Consider the following 18,781-nt stretch of genomic DNA (forward strand, 5'->3'; position numbering starts at 1 on the left):
TATTATTTGATCATGCAATGTTTTTGTTCCTTTATTCTGTAGTAATTCCTGTATTTAGTAATTTAAGATTATCATGCAAGGGGAGAGATTTTTGAAGATTACTTCTCCCTCTCTTTCTCTCTCTCACTCTCTCATTGTTTATTTATTATTTCAAAAATATTTCAGCACATACCTGAATTGTCCTTGCTATCAAGACAGAAGCATTAAAACTGATAAGTAATGATCCAAGAATCATAGAATTAAAGAACTGCAGGACGCAGACTAGCAGTAATCCAGAAAGTTGAATGATATAGAGCCACGTAACCTGTAATAATAATGATATTTTATGCCTGCAAAACTTTACAGTCTTAGCTGCTTTTTCTTGAATATTTTTAAATTTTTTCAACAATATTTTTACAAAAATATACTGTCTTGCACTAAATCGTTATGCTCGTAGCCATTACCATATCCTTTCTCTATTTATGTCCAGAAGTTGTTAGATTAATATTTTATATTTTTGCTATGGAAGCCTGATGCTATAACAAACTGGACATGCTGAACACTTGCAGAGTGTGGAAAAGCTAATTACTTAATATTTTGGGGATGTTTTGTATCTTTTTCAGTCACAGTAAGTGCTTCTGCAGCCCCTGTAAAGCCTTTATGACCCAAGAGATACAACTCAGCGCAGCTAAGCAATCAAACATTAGCTGATTTCTGTGCAACTTTTTTATGTCTTATCAAGCTATACTAATAACTATTATGAATGTTCAACTGAATGTATACACTAGAAAACAGCTGATCTTCTGATGCAGTGGTACGGAAACATAAATTTTAGCTGGTACAAAGTAGATCCCGAGTTCAGCCCTGTATTACAGCAGTGGCCTAGTCAGTATCAAATGGGCCAATAAACTCCAACAGTTTTAAGCTGTACTTCTTGGAAAATTAATATGGAGCAATAGTGGTGCAGTAAGTCCATTTTAGAACAGTTTAAGATGAAGTTGGTAACAGGCCAAACTTCAAAGTAGCTGATTAGTCACATTAATTGCTAACTTCAGCTTACATTTGCACATATAACGAGAGGAGTTTAGAAACTATTAAATAAACCACACGTTTCGACATGCAGCCATCATACTAATTTTCAGTTAAACACAACCACTAATATTTATGTCAGCTTCAAATTTACGATGAAATTAACATGAGCTGCTCTTCATTCTGCTGTTACCTTCCTTAAAGTTTGTGAGAACCTTTTTCAGATAGCGTAGTATTTAAATGGGCTAAGACCATTTCAGCAGAATTCCAGATTGACACTGAATTCAAAGACAATGTTTTCATCTACTACAGCATATTTCTGTTTCTTGGGATTGACAGTAAAGGCTTGCCTATCCTCCTAATAACACCTGTTTTACTTTTTGGCTCATTCAGTTCAGCAACACAGCAGTGATAATGTTGCTATTTAATGGTGAATTTCAATGTAGAAAAGATACTACTTTTCTTGAGCAATCTGGCCTATTCTATTTCTTTTGTGGTACAGTGCCTACACAAGGATGCACGATAGTCAGGACAAAAGTCATACATTGTTATGACTTTGTCTTAGGCAAAGATTTCTTGTGTTTCATTTCTTTCTGGTCAGTTCTAGAGGAGATGCTCAAGCTGTGGTACAATTGACTTATATCTACCATTATGATGGTGGTTAAAAGTGATCCCTTAACAGTGTCAAAACATAGCTGTGTCTAAACATCTTGCTATTAGACTTCAATAGCATGTAATAAATTGGAATAAAATTAGACAATGAAGTGAATTAGACAAAATGAAATATAATTAGCTGGAAAAACGGAAATGGTGTACATTATGTTTATTCATTTCTACACTTACAGTAAATATACTGTGATTATTTAAAAGCATATCAAAGACGCACAGGGTATATTGTGCATTACTTTTAACATACAGATCACTGAAGAATATAATCTTCCAAACCTGTTAGTTATATGACAAAAAAAGGAAAAGTTCAGTCATTTCCAATCATGATCTTACCTTTGCTGTGGGAAGCATGTCAAAGCAGTCCAGTATGAATAATACCAGTGCCTGTATCAGCATCATAAACTGATTAAATTGCCAAGTCAGGCTAAAGAGGAAGGTTGCTATGAATACAGCCAGAAGTGTCAGTCTCTGGGAGGGGGAGGAAAGAACTTTTATTTAACTTTAGTTTCCTTCAAAAAAGAAAACCCTTTTTAGAAAGGTACTCTGCTTTTATTTTTAAATACGTTTTAAAAACATAAATGAGTTCTCTAACTACAATAACTGCTTTTAGGATAATGGTAATTTTTTTTAGAATTCCAGGTTCTTGTATTCATACCTACACTTTACTGTTTTAATACCACCTGCAAGAAAATGGTGAGTTCTCAGCTCCTTTCAAACCATAGATTAACATGCAGTATATATTTTATTAGGTTATAAATATTAGTTCACCTAAACAAATTGAGGAGTAATGACTTAGAACTGTTAGTCAGAGAAACTGTATCATGAATCTGCTTTTATTCCTGCAGATGACGAGAACTTCCTAATACAAATGAAATCAAAAGAAAAGCTTTAATCCTTGAGCTTTACAAGCTTTTCTCCTACCCGCTTTGTGTCAGCCTCTTATGTTTTCTCAAATACACAGCACTGTCTTCTTGTACTCTTTAGAGCTTCCCATTAAAGTTAAAAGCGTCCCTTTAATTTTCTTCCAAAGCTGAGCATATGTATTTCTTCATATTTCAACTACATCTAAATTAATAGAAGGTTTGTCTGGTTAATGTTTTCATTTTTACAAGTGATATCTATCTATATCTATCCACTGCTATAAATGCTTATTAAGTATTTTGTCCTTAAGTTTTACAGACAGTTATCTGCACTACATGTTTCAACCACAGACCTGATGTTTCTGATACTAGTTTTACTGTCACACTTGTTAGGAATACTCACTTCGTGAGCAGGCTGTAAATGAGTTCTGAGCAGGTATGTGATGGCTGCTATTTGAACTGCAAAGAACGGTAGTGCCCAGTTCTCTCTTAAAGGAATGGTGAATTCTACTCTTGTAGTATCTATTCTGTACGAAAGAAACAGTTTAATCAACGTAAAACAAATACTCCCAACCTGGTGATAGAGAGGTTGCAATGAAAGCCATGTTTTCTGGTATTTTAACTACAATTGTCTTATCCTATCAATAAAATTGCAGGCTCTGCAGTCTATTCCCTTCAACATGTCTGACTGAAAAACCATCAGTATGAAAGTTCTGCAAATCCTCCATTCTTTTTGTACCTCAAATCTCGTACTTTAACTTACTGTTAAAAAATGTATGCTATGAATTAAACCTTCCTTACAAAGCAGAGCTTCAGTGATTTAAAAACAAACAAATTCCAAAACAAAAACACCCCCAAAATCCAGCATGTGGAGTTTTCAGGTAACCAGTAATTTTACTCCATTTTTTGGTTTGTGTAAAGCACATATAAGAATAAACTGTTATTAATCTCTTCCCTGTTATCCTAGTGCATTGGATTTGAATACCACTAAACTGATCAGAAACTTCTGATTGTTTTTGGAATATTCTAACATAAAAATGCAACAGAAGTTAAAGCTCGCCAGAGGGCAGTCATTTACAAAATCTCAATTAACAGTAAGGAAAAATGTCCTTTTTTTCTTTTGTAGAGAAAATGTTTGCTAAAAATGAAAACAAGCAGCACATCTGAGACATGCTTAGGTACAGGAAGAAAAACAATTTCTAAAATGGAGTTAGTCCATAGCGTCAGATATACTTAATTTGGACAGAAAGTCTTTTTCCAAATCAATTCCATGTATTTATTCTATTTGGGAAAAATGGTAGCAAGCTTCCATTGTCCATGAATTATTAGAAAGCTGGACAAAACAAATCTGTTCCAAATCTTTTATGAGTGGAGAAGCCCTCATGAAATGAAGATGCGACTATTGCTCTTTGCATGTATTTTTCAATTACTTTCATCTCAGGAGAAAGAACACTAGCTTCACCACTACGTACCTACAATCCTGCTGTAATTGACATGCTTGCAGATTAACTTCTTTAGAGTTGCTGATTAACATATCAAACAGTTTTGATAGAACTGACACTGTACTTTCATTTCCTTGATTAAGTTACAAATAACAGCCTATGTTACCAGTTTTAGCCTCATTCCAGCTGCTTTGTGCTGGCCTAAAGCCAGTTCCTTAGTGTTTCTCTCTGAACTGAGAAATCTTCAAGTGATGAAGCAGCAGAGCAGTTCAATTGCCATCTTTTTCTGACTCTTAGTGCAGGAGATGTCTACAGGAATAATGGAATGGAGAAGCTGAACTTCTGATGATCATAGGTTGTTGAAACAATCCCTGGAGGTTAGGTGTGGGGTGGTGAGGAGAGGCATGAAGGGCATGTAAGAGGATGTCTGTAACATCTAAGGGATCCTAGGCTGGAAAAGATGGGATACGTCATCTGAGGATCTAGACATGTCCAAAAGATGTCTATTTTTAGACACTGATTTGACCAAAACTTTGTACTCAAACATCTTGAAACTTTAAAATCCAAGTCTGCAATTTCAGCTCATTTCTAATTTTATTATCTAACTTTCTGTTATATAAGCATTGCACTGTTTTCTGGCTAATCTGGAAAAAGACCTTGTAGGTTCATTTTTTCTCTAATTAATCATGCATTTGAAGGTTTAATGCCTTACCTTTGACATAAGGTAAAATTTTAGAAAGACTGAATGTTAAATCTGACTTACCTGTTTGTAATATACCAGAAAGCTGCCAACAACCCTGAAAGCCACGTTCCACTAAGAAGCCAGCTTGTTACATACAGAGCAATGACATAAACTGCCTGAAGTCCAAACAAAGTGTAGATATAAAAATAAACAGGCTCTAAGTATTGCTGTAAAACAGAAGGATACTGATGTTGACATAAAACACTTGGGGAAAAAAAGTGTATTTAATATGAATTAGGTTTTGCCTTTACAAATTAAAAAGGTATCAGGAATATTTCTAATTAGAATAAACTGAAAAGGGGAGCTATGATTCACTGGGGAATCTTCATAATGCACTTACAGTCTGAAGCCATAAATAAATGCCTACCTGAATTGGAAGAATCCTATACAGAATGCTGAGAAACACCTCCTGGTAAACATTCATTCTTTCAAGTATGTTAATTGTCCTCACAGATTCAGTTTTATTGTCATATACTAAACCATGTAAACCTTAATGATAAAGAGAAATTGAAATAGGAGATTGTCATTTTTCCCCCTCCACCTTCATTTGAACAGTGAAAAACTTTTCAAAGGCACTTTAGAATCTTTCACCACAAACTTTGGTAATGTTGAGTCAAGGATTCAAATCACACTGCCTCTGAATCACTAAGACCTTCTGAGATCTTCAGTTTCCCTGCTTACAATGTGACTTAGAGTGCTAATTCAAGTACTGTATATTTAATAATGTATGAAATGTTTATTACACTTATATTCCTAATGTAGAATTTGTGGTACATCCTGGATCTTGATCAATGGACTCTGTGTTCTGGGCATTTTTAATGAGACAAAGAACCCATCTTGTCACTATTTTGAGCACAGGTTAATACTGACAAGTGTGTAGTATAAGCAAAATTACTAGGGAGCTTACTTAGGTACCTAGAAAACATGAAACCACTACAAACATGATTTGCTTGGAAACAGCTTGTGTCACTGACTGAACAGTCACACAGCAAAAATTGCCCTTTTCCACAAATGGCTCATAATTCAACTATACACTGAGAGGAAAAAAAAAAAGAGAGTACGAAAAAGAATGTATAAAAAAAGAGTAACACATCTGATCTGATGAATAAACCAGTAAGGCTGAAACCTAACAGATATGGAAGTTGTCCCTCCAAGTGACTGCACAATCTCAAGGTGAAGGTGTGGCACAGAACCAATGTATCATTGTGCAATTGCTGTGTCCATAACTTTGTGGCTCTTTAGAATATGAGCAGAACTGATCTGTCTCTAGTACAATTGTCACACCATCTTTCATGCTTATGGCATTCCTTGTCCTCAACTGTATTTGGAAAAATATTAAAAACAGTCAGCTGGCATCACAAAGTAAAACTTACTTTACAGATTACAATACCTTGCTGGATGGATGCAGCCTGAACCATCTGTTTGTAGTAGGAATAATAGAGTCCACATTCTGTTCTGAACGAAATTTCTCTTTCTACTTCCTGTAAATAAGTTCAGCAATAAATTCACTTTATGTTTGCATTTCACTATCACATGAGTCTGCCTTTTTTCCCCATTTAGTCAATCTGACAGATACAATACTTAGCCAGCTTTGGTCCCAATTGTGTTAAATTTGCCTACATAAGCAGTCTTCTACTATTTTGATCCAATGAATTTGATGTGTTATTCATCCAAACAATAATTACTGAGGTGACAACTTCTTGAATAGGAAGTTTATTTCAAATTTCAGTATAAATAAAAACTAGAAACTCAGAAATTCTGGCTACACTGAGGAAATTCACCTATACAGTGGCTTGAGTCTTTGGGTTAACATATTCTGTGCAACTCATCTAAATGAAGGTAAAATATACGGACAAATTAGGGTGAGAGGCAAATGGCTGAGGTATTAATACCTCTGTTAACTGCGGGAACATATCTGACTTTTGTGATTCTGATGTGTAATTCTGAAATATTTTGGATTTTTTTTTTTTTGTCATATGAGATGTTTAGATAGGAGCAGCGGCCAACAGCTGAATTTTAAAACTACATGTGTTTGCTACATGCATTTAACTTTTTCTTCCAGATGTAGACACCCAATAGTGTTCCATGGCTTTACCACCTTCAGGCTTGATTAATCCCATGTGCTATACTTGGGACCACACTATAATACCATTCTGAGATTTCAGCTGGCAGGGTATGCAGCTGCCCACTTGTTAAACACCATTTCTTGCAGGAAGCCAGCTGTTCACCACTCCTATATTTAAATAATAGGTTAAAGGAAAACTGATTCTTTACTTGTTTTTAGGCATAAGTAGAAATATTATTAATCTTAATCTAGAAATGTTTAAATTATTTGGGTTCAGTACATTTCAAACTCTGCCTTTCCCTTTGGCTGATATTGCAGCAGGTGAGGCCTACTGAGACATGAAAGCTCTTAAAGTCCTAGAGAAAACTGCTTTCAGTACAGGATCTCTGCTTTCGAACTCACCTCCTTTCAGTAGTGCATTAGATATGAAGACTTAATGAAATTTAACCAGTTCAGAGCCTTGTATGACCACATTTACACAAACTAAGACTGCATAAAGAGCCAATTTGAAAAGAAATAATACAGCATCTTATCCAAAATTATTATTAGAGATTTTTTAGTTTCAGTTTATATAAAAACACCCCAGCAAACATCTTTGTTAAGCAGTTAATTAGAAAAGGTTTAATCTCTATTGGAAAATCTAGCAAGATTCCCATATGTGATGTAAACAAGTCATACATTAAGAAATCTAAGTGAGATTTCTAAAGATAATCTTATTAATTCATCCTTCTTTACAAAAGAACATTACTGAAATAATGGAATGGTACTGTTTTCCCAGATTTTTATGAATGTTGTTCTGGGTAATGCAACCTTGCATAAAATCCTAAGACTTTCATCTTTTTTATACAGTCCCATTGATTATCTCATCTCTTATGTTGGAACAGAATCAATACTATTTCAGAGCTAACATAAAGCTAGACAAAGAATCCTGCCCCTCCTTCCTCTACTGCCCAGTATAGAATCTTATCTGAAGACATGTGTTTTATTGAAGTCAACTGTTGACAAACTAAACCAATATAAGCTCTGGTCTGAGAAAAATCAACAGATAAAAATGCATCTGATTAAAAGTAAGTCCACAATTAAACACTCCAGCTGCTTTGCAGTCTACAAAACATTATAATACCAGCAGAAGACACTGACATTGGCACTAAATACTAAAAGCCACATACTTAGCAAAATGAGAATGCTAGATTTTGAACGAGCTCTAGTTTCAAATTCATCACTACTGAAAAGTTTTCTAATAATACCAGAACGCGGCTGCTATCAAACAGAAGAAATGTTAACATTTGGAATTTATTAAGGGGGAGAGAGTAGTCTCAGAGGGGGATCTAATTAGCAAAAATGCATTCAAACATGATTAATTTGTAATCCTGGCACCAGCTGTATTCAACCAAATGCTATACTTTACGAGACAAACACTAGTGAGTTTTACATCTGTTTCATGCTAAGACAACATCTGCTTTATTCACTCACAATACTTCTCCAGTTCTATAGCAATTTATACTTTTCCTCGTACTCCATGTCAATGGGTAGGCATTATAAGAACACATGTTTATCTTACTGTATATTCAGTTTGTGAGTATTTAACAAAGAAGCTACCAGTGGTCCAAGGAAAAAAAAAAAAAAGAACAATATATCCTCCAGGATACGTAGTTGTATCTGATTTCAATTTATGCAATTGTATTCCAGTAACATTAAGTATTCAAAACAAAATACAAAGGAGTCTAGTTACAGCTGACATTCCCTGCTCCTCTCAAAGGCAAAGCGAAATTTTAAAACTTAAGTTTCCTCAAACTCCTTAACCAAGTCATTCAAAATATTATGGAAGCAGCCAAAGTCTGAGTCGAGGATTTCTACAAATAAAGAGCATAAGCAAAGCTCTCATTACATTGACTATTCTCACTAAAGTTTCTTCTTTCGAAAAGGCTAAAGCACAACTTGTATCACTGAGAATGTTTTTATTTTTAATTGTTAAATTTATCCAGATTTAATCCAGATCAGAAAGATTTTCAAATAACATAGAAGAGGAAATGCAATACAGCCAGCTGCTATCAGTGTTCCAGGCTGCAAATCATGCCTTCAGCAAATGTATTTAATCCACATACATGGTCTCTTGGCTGGTAACCTCATGGCCATCTGTGAGAATGGCATGGATCCTACTCAGATGTTGATCAGACTTTTGATCTAGAGTAAAAGTACCCAACAACCACTTAATGGGTACTTCTTTGGAAAGATATCACCAAAGCATTGGGCTGCTCTTCTTCTGTTTATGGCTTACGTGTTTACTTCTGTGGCGTTTTAATTAGCTGGCTACTGGTTTCCCCACTTCTTTTTCATCTTTGATATTTAAAATATAAAGACAGAAAATATAAGCACCTCAGAAAAAAAATCCCTTATCCTGCATGTGTAAAAGATTTAAAATTTTGTATTTTTATTCCTGATTTCTTGCAAGTAGCAACTCTATTAAAGGAAAAACGGTTAACAGTAGTGTAAATGCTTGCTCAGGAAGGATGAAGAACAAATGAAAGCTCTGATGTTTAACTGCTTGTGTTACAGTATTAATTTGCTGTGTGGCCTTTGTCCATTCCTGTTCAAGGCTTCTTCAAGTTTGTATTTGAACAAGCAATACAACAGCTGACAGGAAAGGTGACGCAAGTCCTTGCCTCCCAATTTTGTTCTTTTCCTAGTGCAACCTGTTCCCAAATGATACTAAACTTGAACATTCAATAACCTGCTACTGAAAATTACTGAAAAATACTGAAAACAAACTGGTCATTTTATATGTGTAGTACCAGAAAATGTTGAGGAAACTGAGAAAGGAATTTTGTGTAAGAAACCCCCTTTGGCTTGCACCACCATAAAGAGAAATCTTTATTGTTTTCATGAATATAAGAAGAGATTAAAACTTTTTTTTTTCTTCCAAACTGTTTGACCAAGATAAGTGATTGTAACCTCCTATGACTTCCATTGGAAATTTTTGCAAATGCAACTTTTGATTATGTGACATGGTATTCTGCATTCTGATTTCTTTTGCAGTTCTTCCAGGAGCTCTTGGAATCAAAAGAGAATACCAGTCATGCACCACCTCCTTCATAGCATAGACCACTCTTCAGAGATGTGCTTTTTCTATTTTTGTGATGAGGAAATGATATTACTATCTTTCCCCAATGCTATGGCAAATTTATAATATTGGGCACATTTATTAGCGAATAAGAACAAGATTCACACATACCAAAGCTGCTGAAATCACTACCTTATTGAAAGCAGTATTGAAAACAATACTTTGTATGACAATCACAGCATAAAATTCTTCTAGTTGAGTAAATCATTGCTGGAGGACACCTGAAACTGAGCTAGCTTTCCATTAACTGTACTGAAATTACAGAAATGCCATCACTACAAGTGTATTCACAAGTTGTGACTCCAATTACCCTGAAGTTAAGATGAATACATTCACATGATGAACTTTTTACTTTCAATTTTTGAATACAATTGGCAAGCTTCAAAATGTTTTAACTTAGCAATTGTGATGGCCATATATCAATGGAGTCTTAACTCAGAACAAAAATTCCACCTTTCTTACCTAAATAGTATATTCAAAAACCTCCATCTAGTTTAATGTTGCAAGATGAACCACAAGTGTCAGATAAACAATGCAGACTTCCCTCTACTGCTGTACAAAGAGAGCAGTACCTTCACATAAAGGGAAAACCAGCAAAACAAGTCTCCCATCAAGTCTAATTCATCAGTAGCATGAAAGCCCTGGAAAGCCTTTATTCTAATGGTATAAGTGAATGCTCTTCTTCAGCACACTGATTCCAATGACAGCCTCTTAAAGCATGAATAGAAAACATGTAAACAGTGGGAAAACAGAGCAGACATTTACAGTAAAGTATAAGTATCTCCTAAAAAACAGTACATCTTTCAGAAAGCCTTGGAAGAAGCCTTGCAATTCAGGAATCTCTGAATTTATTTTTAAAGTTATTAATGTACACAGCAGAGACTGTAATTATATTCAAACTATCAATATCATTTCCAAAATTAATGTCATTTTCCTTATGTTTTGCCTTATCATTTGAGGTCTGACTCAGTAACTACTGAAATAATCCATTGCCTTTATATCCTTAAAGACAATAACCAGCTTCAGAGTTAAAAGAAAGACTTTATTAACCAATAAGACAACAGTGAGTAACTCATGGATTAGCAAAATACTCATGCTATTTGTCTGTATAAACCCAGAGTAAAATTTAATGATGTACAGTTTCATATTCTTATTCTTATTTTGTACTGCTTTTGTCTGGAATACCCCAAATAATTTTGTCAGTATAACTTACCTGGCTATCATTTGTTATCTTACTTGCCATTTAGCTAAGTTTTTCAATTTGGATCCTTTAACATATTGTTACAACCCATTAGGCATGTAGGCCATTTCTTAATTTCTTGCAACTTCACCACCTTTCTCTGACCTTGATAAAGCTAACCCTGAATGCAGCAGTCTTCTCATACCCATAAAACGATGATTTTAACCACAGCCCAATGTCATTAATTTGATCTCATCCCACATTCAAACTCATGATCAACTTGACTTGTCAGTATTTTTGGTTGCAAAAGCTTTCTAAATATGCATGTTTTAAAACTTCTGAATAAGTTGTCTCCGATTTACCCCCTTGTAACCTACATTATGAGAGATAAAGCTAAAGGAAAATTACTGCAAAGAATTAAGCATCATGTATATACAATTTTTTTCTAGCCTAGTTTGACGTTCTCATCACAGGGTGACTGGCCTGTGAAGGGAAGCCACCCCTCACCACACACGTGAATGATAACCCTTGCAGGCAGTTCTGACTAACTCGTTACCAGCCTGTGCTGAAAGAATCAAGGGAGAGAAAGCTCTCTAGAGGCAAAGGAGCAGCTGCAGAAGGGCAATCGTCTTACATTATTAGCCTGGAATAAGAAAGCTTAACTGGGCGGAAGCTCTTGGACTGACCATTCTAGAAAATGATAAAGGACTGCTATCTTTAAATTTTCTTTGGAACAATTCTATTTGCACCTTGTGTTGGGAGCACAGAGAAACATTATCAGCTGATGAGTGACGATGAAGAGAATAAGTAAGGAGACAGACCCTGAAGGCTTTTTAAACAAGGACAGCTAAGACTGTTGAAGGAACTAAGGCCGCATACAGCTAAAACTGACTTCCATCCTATTTTACTGTTTTTGATACTTTGTGCTCCCTTAATGCCTGTACTATCTATGAATACAGCTTTCTCTTTCAATAGGATCTTTCATTGCATTGCAGATAATTTGTTAGTAGACCATTTTATGTATACATTTTTTTTCCATCTGATTAATTGTACCTCATTGGATGGAAGGAAAAAATGTTCAAAGAGATAAGATGTCACTATATATTTCTTGTATCAGAGTTCAGTAATATAACCCCCCCAAACTTGCACTATTTACAGCCAATTCAGAGTAGCTGAAGTTACTAATCTAAAATGTAAGGAAATATGACTAATTTAGAATTTACTCTCCTCTATTTCAGAGCAATGGTGATTCATTACTGTTTCACAGGTATGGGGGTTAATGAAACACTGAATGTGTGTTAGTGTTGCTTCTGTCTCCTCTATATGTCATGTTTAATAAAAATAAAATAAAACAAAATAACTTCCGCATTTCATTAACCAAGGCACACATTAATTGTGTGTCAAAGATTAAGTTACGGTTCCCTTCTGGGAATTAGTGTTGGGGTGTGCAAAGAAATAAAACTTATTACTTCACAATTTTGAGAGGATTCAGTTAAAATATGCAGAAATATATGTATTGACAAAACTATAAAATGTTAGAGAAAAAAATCAGAAAATTTCCATTTATTTTCAAGATAATTCGTAAGGTTCTAAAATTGTTACACAGTATACTTTATTGTTGTCTTTTTGTTAGTATATGGTATGTGTCACAATTAGACTAGGCAATTTAGAAATGATGGAAAACATGTACATACGTCTACAGATACTAGTCCACTGATGCATTTAGGCACATAGATGTCCATATACTGTTTCATAGATGTTAGGATGAGCTCTCCTGTCTCAGCTTACCAGCAAATTTCACAAGCTCTTCATATATATATATATATAATATATATATATACACACACACACATAGTTAACTATATATATATAGTCTTTTCTTCCCATACCACTCATAAAACAGTATTTTGTTCAAACTTTATCTCATCCTCATATATTCTAATGTATTATTTCTCTGCTTATTTAAGAGAAAGCATATCAAAATACAGTCTAGACTCGTTATCTTGCCAGTATCTGTATTGTAGCATTTTATGGCCAGAAGTGAGATTAGCAAGATAATGAGTCTAGACTGTACTTTAACACTAAAACTTTTGAAAACTTTGTGTTAACCAAAGTGAAAGCACAGTCAGTTTCTGATTTTGCAGACAATCACAATAAATTTTGTAAGAGACTTGAATCATTCCCAACCTTCCTCTATTTGCAAATAAACCGTAGGGGATACAATCTGTTTGTTCTTAAACTGTATTAAATAATTTGAGAACAAACCTTTAAAAGTACCTTCAAATCTTGCTTGTAAAGTAAGTGTTTACAAGTAACCACTTCTTATCAACTTACGCAAATGCAAAAATAAACTGCATTTGTCTGACAGTTCAAGAGTTACATAAGTTGAGAAAGCGCACATGCAAGACACCTAAATAGGATACGCACACTGGACATACAGTTCTGAAAGCAGGAGGATGTATGAAACCTGGTCACTTTTGGCTCTGCCTTAAAACCGGTTATTTTATTTCTAATAATTTAACTCTCATTAAAGTATTTCCTGTTATTATCATTTTAAAATTAACACTGCAGCCACACGGATTTTCTGGCATAGTAAACACCTCTGATCTCACATTATACCCTTTTTCACTGAGAGTACCTTCATCTCTTTCTTCTTTACCCTGCTGGTAGATGAACTTGGTATTTTTGAGACTTTTATCTTTCCATCAAATTGGCTGAAATTGCTCAACAGGTTCCAGTATTACTGGTTACCATACCAAATTCTTAGGATGAAATGACAGATAGAGACAGCAGAAACCAGACTAGAAATATCTGAAGTTTGTTTTTTTTTTCAGTTTGGATATTTAATGGCACTAGTGTGTACTTATAATGAACAAGATATTTATCAAATAAAATGGGCATTTCATCCATTTTTGGGCAACTTAATTTCAACTACAGACCTACTACTCTTGGTGTGCTTTGTGTCACTCTGTATTAGTTAAACAGGAGAACATAAAATATTCTGTTATGTTCAGATGTAGACTTGTGGCCACATTTACCTGTATTTTTTTAAAAAATATAATACCTGTGGAATTAATCAATACTGGCTTTAGGAAGGAGAAGGCAAATCTGAGGGGCACCTTCAGTATATATCCATTCTATCTATACATTCAAAGAAAGATGAGACTGGGTACAGAACAATATTATATGTATAATACAGTATTAATTGTTTCATTAAGTGACAGCTATTTCTATTATCACTTTGCAAATGTTTCTGGGGTATGAAAAGTGCATAGTGTAGGAAAGAGGCAGACCACAATACAAGCATTCCAGTTAAATATATATAACCTTTGCATAATGTAATACATGTAAACCTATCACAGAGTGAATTTAGGCTTCTTCAAAAGGAAAATGACTCACCTCTTTCTTTTCCCTGGTTAAATTTAGATGTATGTATAATTGCATTATTCTCCCATGCAAGGATTCTGGGAAAAATACTAGTCAGTCCTGGATCCTGAGAATTAAAGTTCTCCTATATTGCGGATGTTGGTTTTACATTGGGAAATGTCTGAAAAATGTTTTGAGGTTTGCAAATTTAGGATAGTATTATATAACATTAGTATTGAATACTGAGAGATTGTGCCTAAGCTGTATTAGAAGATCACATGATAAATACAATTACAGAATTGTACGTCAGGATTTTGCATATAATTTTTAAAGTTGTTTTTTGCTTGTTCCATGATCACTTTGGATACAAGAAAAAATGATTACAGAGCAACATACAGTAGACTGTTGAAACTCTAGGTAATGATCAATGGTTGGAAGAATTTGAGTAGCTATTTTTCAGGCAGGAGAATAATGGCACAGTTGTATGGCAATGAGTGTAGAGCACAGTTGAGAAAAAGTCATTTATGGAAATGACTGAGTACATGAAAAGCGGTAGGGAGTGAAGCACAGCTCCTGATTTAACATACAAAATTTAAAAAAAAAAGGAATATTCTATGTTTTTGAGCAAGGTACAAGAAAAATAGGTAAATAAATGGAATTTCAACTAACGCTCATATTAATGTTCTACGAAAGCACTGATGAAACTATGAAAATAACTGTTACCTTAATATTGGAAAACCAGAGGTCATTTTCATGCAGCGTAGCAACATAAACAGAAGTAAGAAGTCCAAGACAGACGGCAACAATCCCACCAACTGTTAGTGAAAGTATGTTCCACAGCTTTCCACCTGTATGATCTTGGAAGAAAAAAATTTTCACTTTGTAATTGCAAAGTGAGTAATTCAACTTAAATGGATTTTGGAAGCCCAGTTATATAGTGCCTGTGCTGATATAATTTACATTTACATTCTGTAAGTAATAGGAGACTTGGTTTTAAGAGTTCTTTATGAAGATGTGTTTTTTATTTTCTCATATAGGCAAACTCAGGGTACTTCCATGCGAAGTGAAATAAGGTGTGCCTTAATTGGAAGAATGTAGTTATAATTTAAGAAAGAACACCATGATCATATACGGATCTAGATGAATACCATATCTGATTTATAAATCTAAATTACAAAGACATTGGAATATCTTCTGGGGCATCATTTTTAATTAATGCTGTACAGGATGACAGTTAGGTCACAAAGCAAGACATCAAATTCTTCTTCAAACTTCTTAACATGGCTTTTTTTTTTTTCCCCTCCAGTCTCACTAAATATCTACACAGAGGCTGAGTACTGGTCAAAGCAGTCTCTGATAATGATGTCATGCTTTCAATTGCAGATATCTCCTGTTGACATCAGAATGAGATTACAGATAGAATAATGTGGAAAGAAAGATTGCTTTTCTAAGTAGCTCAATCAATTTATTGTATACTTAAGTTTCCATTTTAATTTTTTATGTTGACATAAGACTTAATATTAATCTTAGCGATGTGGAATTATATTAATGAAATGTCCATTTCATACTGCAGATGACATCTACATAATAGGTAGCAAGCAAGCAATTCAATGGAGCCCAGGGCTGGACAAGAATCAAGACTGCTTTTCCACTGTGTATTTAGCCTAAATATACTGGTGCAAACAAATGGGGTAACTTTCCATTCGTCTACCCAAAACGCATACATAGAGAGGATCAGAAGTTATATGGGAATATCCCTTAAAACAAACAAACAAACAAAAATCCTATAAAACCCAACAAACTTTGCCAACTCTGAAGCTGTAATTCCAAGCAAGAATGTTGTTAGTATTTCATTATTTAAACAGATCCTCAAAATAAGACAGTTAATGCTTCTCCTTTAAATTTACCTGGTTAGTCTGTCCTATAAGGTCAAAACATAAAGGTTCGCAGTTAAATTCAAATTCATGCGTAATCTGCTTATATTTTACTACTACTGATCAGGGTCTTCAAACCCTTCTATATATTATAGGTAACATGATCTGTGACTCCTTTAGGAACCTATAGATAGGTCTATGTTACTAAATTGACAAAATATTTTTACTAATTTAAATTAGGATTTTAAAATAGAGATTATCATGCAACAGTCTAGTGTTTCATTCTCTTTGCCTTCTGCCTCATCCAGTTAAATTTGGTAATAAATAGTATTTGGTAAAATATGACAATTTATTCGGTACATACCTAGTTCTAGTCTGTGCTTAGGATGGGCACCAAAAGCTAAACGCTAGTAAAAAAAACGTAATGTTCCAATCCTTCCATTACCCACCAGATTGAATTTTTCCATCAGGCTTCACATTCTTCTCCTCTGAAAGCTGTTCTTCAGCCGCTTCTGCGAGCCTTCCACCCTTTCTTTGTCGGATGGTTGTCATGATGTCAGGCACTTCCATTCATTATTCTTCAGTCCAACTCCTAAAGAGACACATACAAGCAATGTATATTCCCACACTTTAATACCGTAGGAAATCTCTGAAAACAGAGCAGTATTTTACTGTGATTAGGGACTTCGAGCTTCAAAAGTGTAACTTAGTTGAAGTATATTTTACTAAAATGCAAGATTATTTATTTGTTTTTACAACTCAGACTTCAAATGAAAGCAGAGTAAACACTAACTCTAAACCCACACGGACTTCACACTTAATTTTACATACCCTTGGCAGGGTTTTCAGAACGCTCATAATTTCGACTGCCCTCACTTTTGGGTCCTTGACTCAAAATACACATCAGGCTCTTGTTCTTTGAAAACATGAAGCATAAACCCTTCAAGGAAAAATTGATCTTTTTAGGGTATTTCAGTTGGATACTGAAAATAAAGCCATTTGTTTTTAAATCTTGGCTTTCAGGAAATCCCAAAATGGAGAGTCATAAGATGCAAAAATATTGTCAAAGAACAGGTGCAATAACAAACTATATGAAGACGTACAGTATTAAATAATTCTTGGCCTTCTGTAATATTAAAGCATCACAAAATTCGAAAACATTAATAAAGACAAAAAGGAAAGAGGCGCAGCCGGTCAGTGCCTGGCCGATTCACAGTTGCTCTCTGCTCTATGAGCAGGGTTCATAAAACTAAGTGGTTTTAATTTGCCTTTCTTTACTTGAAAATCAATCACGCCCAGTTTTGAACGCAAGAATAAGCCACCGTTTCCAGCGCGCGGGGCTGCCGTTACCGCCGGGGCGGGCGGCGGGCACCGGCAGCGCCGTAGCAACGCGCCTCGCAGGCGCGACCTGCTGCACCAGCTCTGCCGCGTTCCGTCACGGCAGGGGAAGCACGCGGAGGGCGCGGCGGCGCCGGCGACCACCTGCGCTGCTTTAAGGCAGAAAGCGCGGTAAGAGCACGGCGAAGCACGGTCTTCCTGCCCGCCTGGCGCCTCCCGCGTGCCGCCGGCCACCTGCGCGGCGGGAGCGGGCTCGGCCGGGCGCCCGCTGCGGGCCGGGCCGCCGCGCGGAGCGGGGACGGAGCCGCCCGCCGCGGTGAGGCGCGGCCCGCGGCAGCGGCCGGGCGGGGGGTGGGGCGCGAGCGCGGCGCGCAGCGCAGGTGAGGGGCCGCCGCGGGCGGGCGGGAAGCGGGAGCCGGCAGCCGGCTGCGGGGGGCCGGGCCAGGGCGGGCCGGGCCGGGGCCGCGGCTCCCCCGGCGGCCGGGGCGGGCTCCGCGGGGCGCGGGCGGCGCCGCCTCCCCTTCCCGCCGCGCGCCTCGCTGCGGCCTGCGCGCCCGGGCCGGGCCGGGCCTGCCTCGCCGGCGGCGCCTCGTCTCCTCTCGCCTCGTCTCGTCTCGCTGCTTCCCTCCCCGCCGCCTCCCGCCCCGCGGCCGATACCTGCCGGCGCTCCGAGGCCGCGGGCGGCGGCGCTGCGTGCGCGGGCCCCGCCGTGACGGGGGGAGGAGGAGGAGGAGGAGGTGGAGGAGGAGGAGAGGAGGCGGCCGCGGCGCCCTTTGTTCGCCGCCGCGGGAGCGGCGCGGGCGGAGGCCGAGGCAGTCGCGGCGCGGGGCTGCGCGGCGGCGGAGCAGAGGGGCGCGGCGCTGGCGGGCAGCCTCCGCCCGGCGTGGGGGAGGCCGCTCGGCCCGGCGGGGAGGAGCCGCTCGTTGGGGAGGGGGCGGGCTGAGGGGACGGGGACGAGCTCCGCGAGGGGCGGCCGCGGGGAGCGGGGTCCGCGGCGGGGAGCGGGCGGCGCGGGCCTGGGCTGCCAGAGGCCCGGCCGTAAAACCCCACGTAACGTTGTGGCGTTAAGCCCACAGAGCGTGATGTGCTGTCCTGCGCGCTGCCGTCAGGGGCGAT

The 18,781-nt window shown here is 37.4% G+C and overlaps 1 protein-coding gene across 3 annotated transcripts in view; it reads right to left on the minus strand.

Annotated features, from left to right (window-relative positions):
- DPY19L3 (dpy-19 like C-mannosyltransferase 3) overlaps nucleotides 1-18,501 on the minus strand; it is a 39,730-nt gene extending 21,229 nt beyond the window's left edge. For all 3 annotated transcript variants that reach the window (XM_067302514.1, XM_067302513.1, XM_067302515.1), the window contains exons 1-9: nucleotides 18,323-18,501; nucleotides 16,777-16,919; nucleotides 15,177-15,310; nucleotides 6,112-6,202; nucleotides 5,089-5,210; nucleotides 4,743-4,888; nucleotides 2,941-3,064; nucleotides 2,011-2,145; nucleotides 173-304 (exon numbers count right to left, since the gene is read on the minus strand). In XM_067302514.1, the coding sequence (XP_067158615.1) occupies nucleotides 173-304; nucleotides 2,011-2,145; nucleotides 2,941-3,064; nucleotides 4,743-4,888; nucleotides 5,089-5,210; nucleotides 6,112-6,202; nucleotides 15,177-15,310; nucleotides 16,777-16,897 (1,005 nt within the window). In that variant the 5' untranslated portion in view covers nucleotides 16,898-16,919; nucleotides 18,323-18,501. The remainder of the gene's footprint in view (nucleotides 1-172; nucleotides 305-2,010; nucleotides 2,146-2,940; nucleotides 3,065-4,742; nucleotides 4,889-5,088; nucleotides 5,211-6,111; nucleotides 6,203-15,176; nucleotides 15,311-16,776; nucleotides 16,920-18,322) is intronic.
- Nucleotides 18,502-18,781: the final 280 nt, after the last annotated feature.

Source organism: Apteryx mantelli, chromosome 10 (genome assembly GCF_036417845.1).
Source record: "Apteryx mantelli isolate bAptMan1 chromosome 10, bAptMan1.hap1, whole genome shotgun sequence".
Lineage (NCBI taxonomy): Eukaryota > Metazoa > Chordata > Aves > Apterygiformes > Apterygidae > Apteryx > Apteryx mantelli.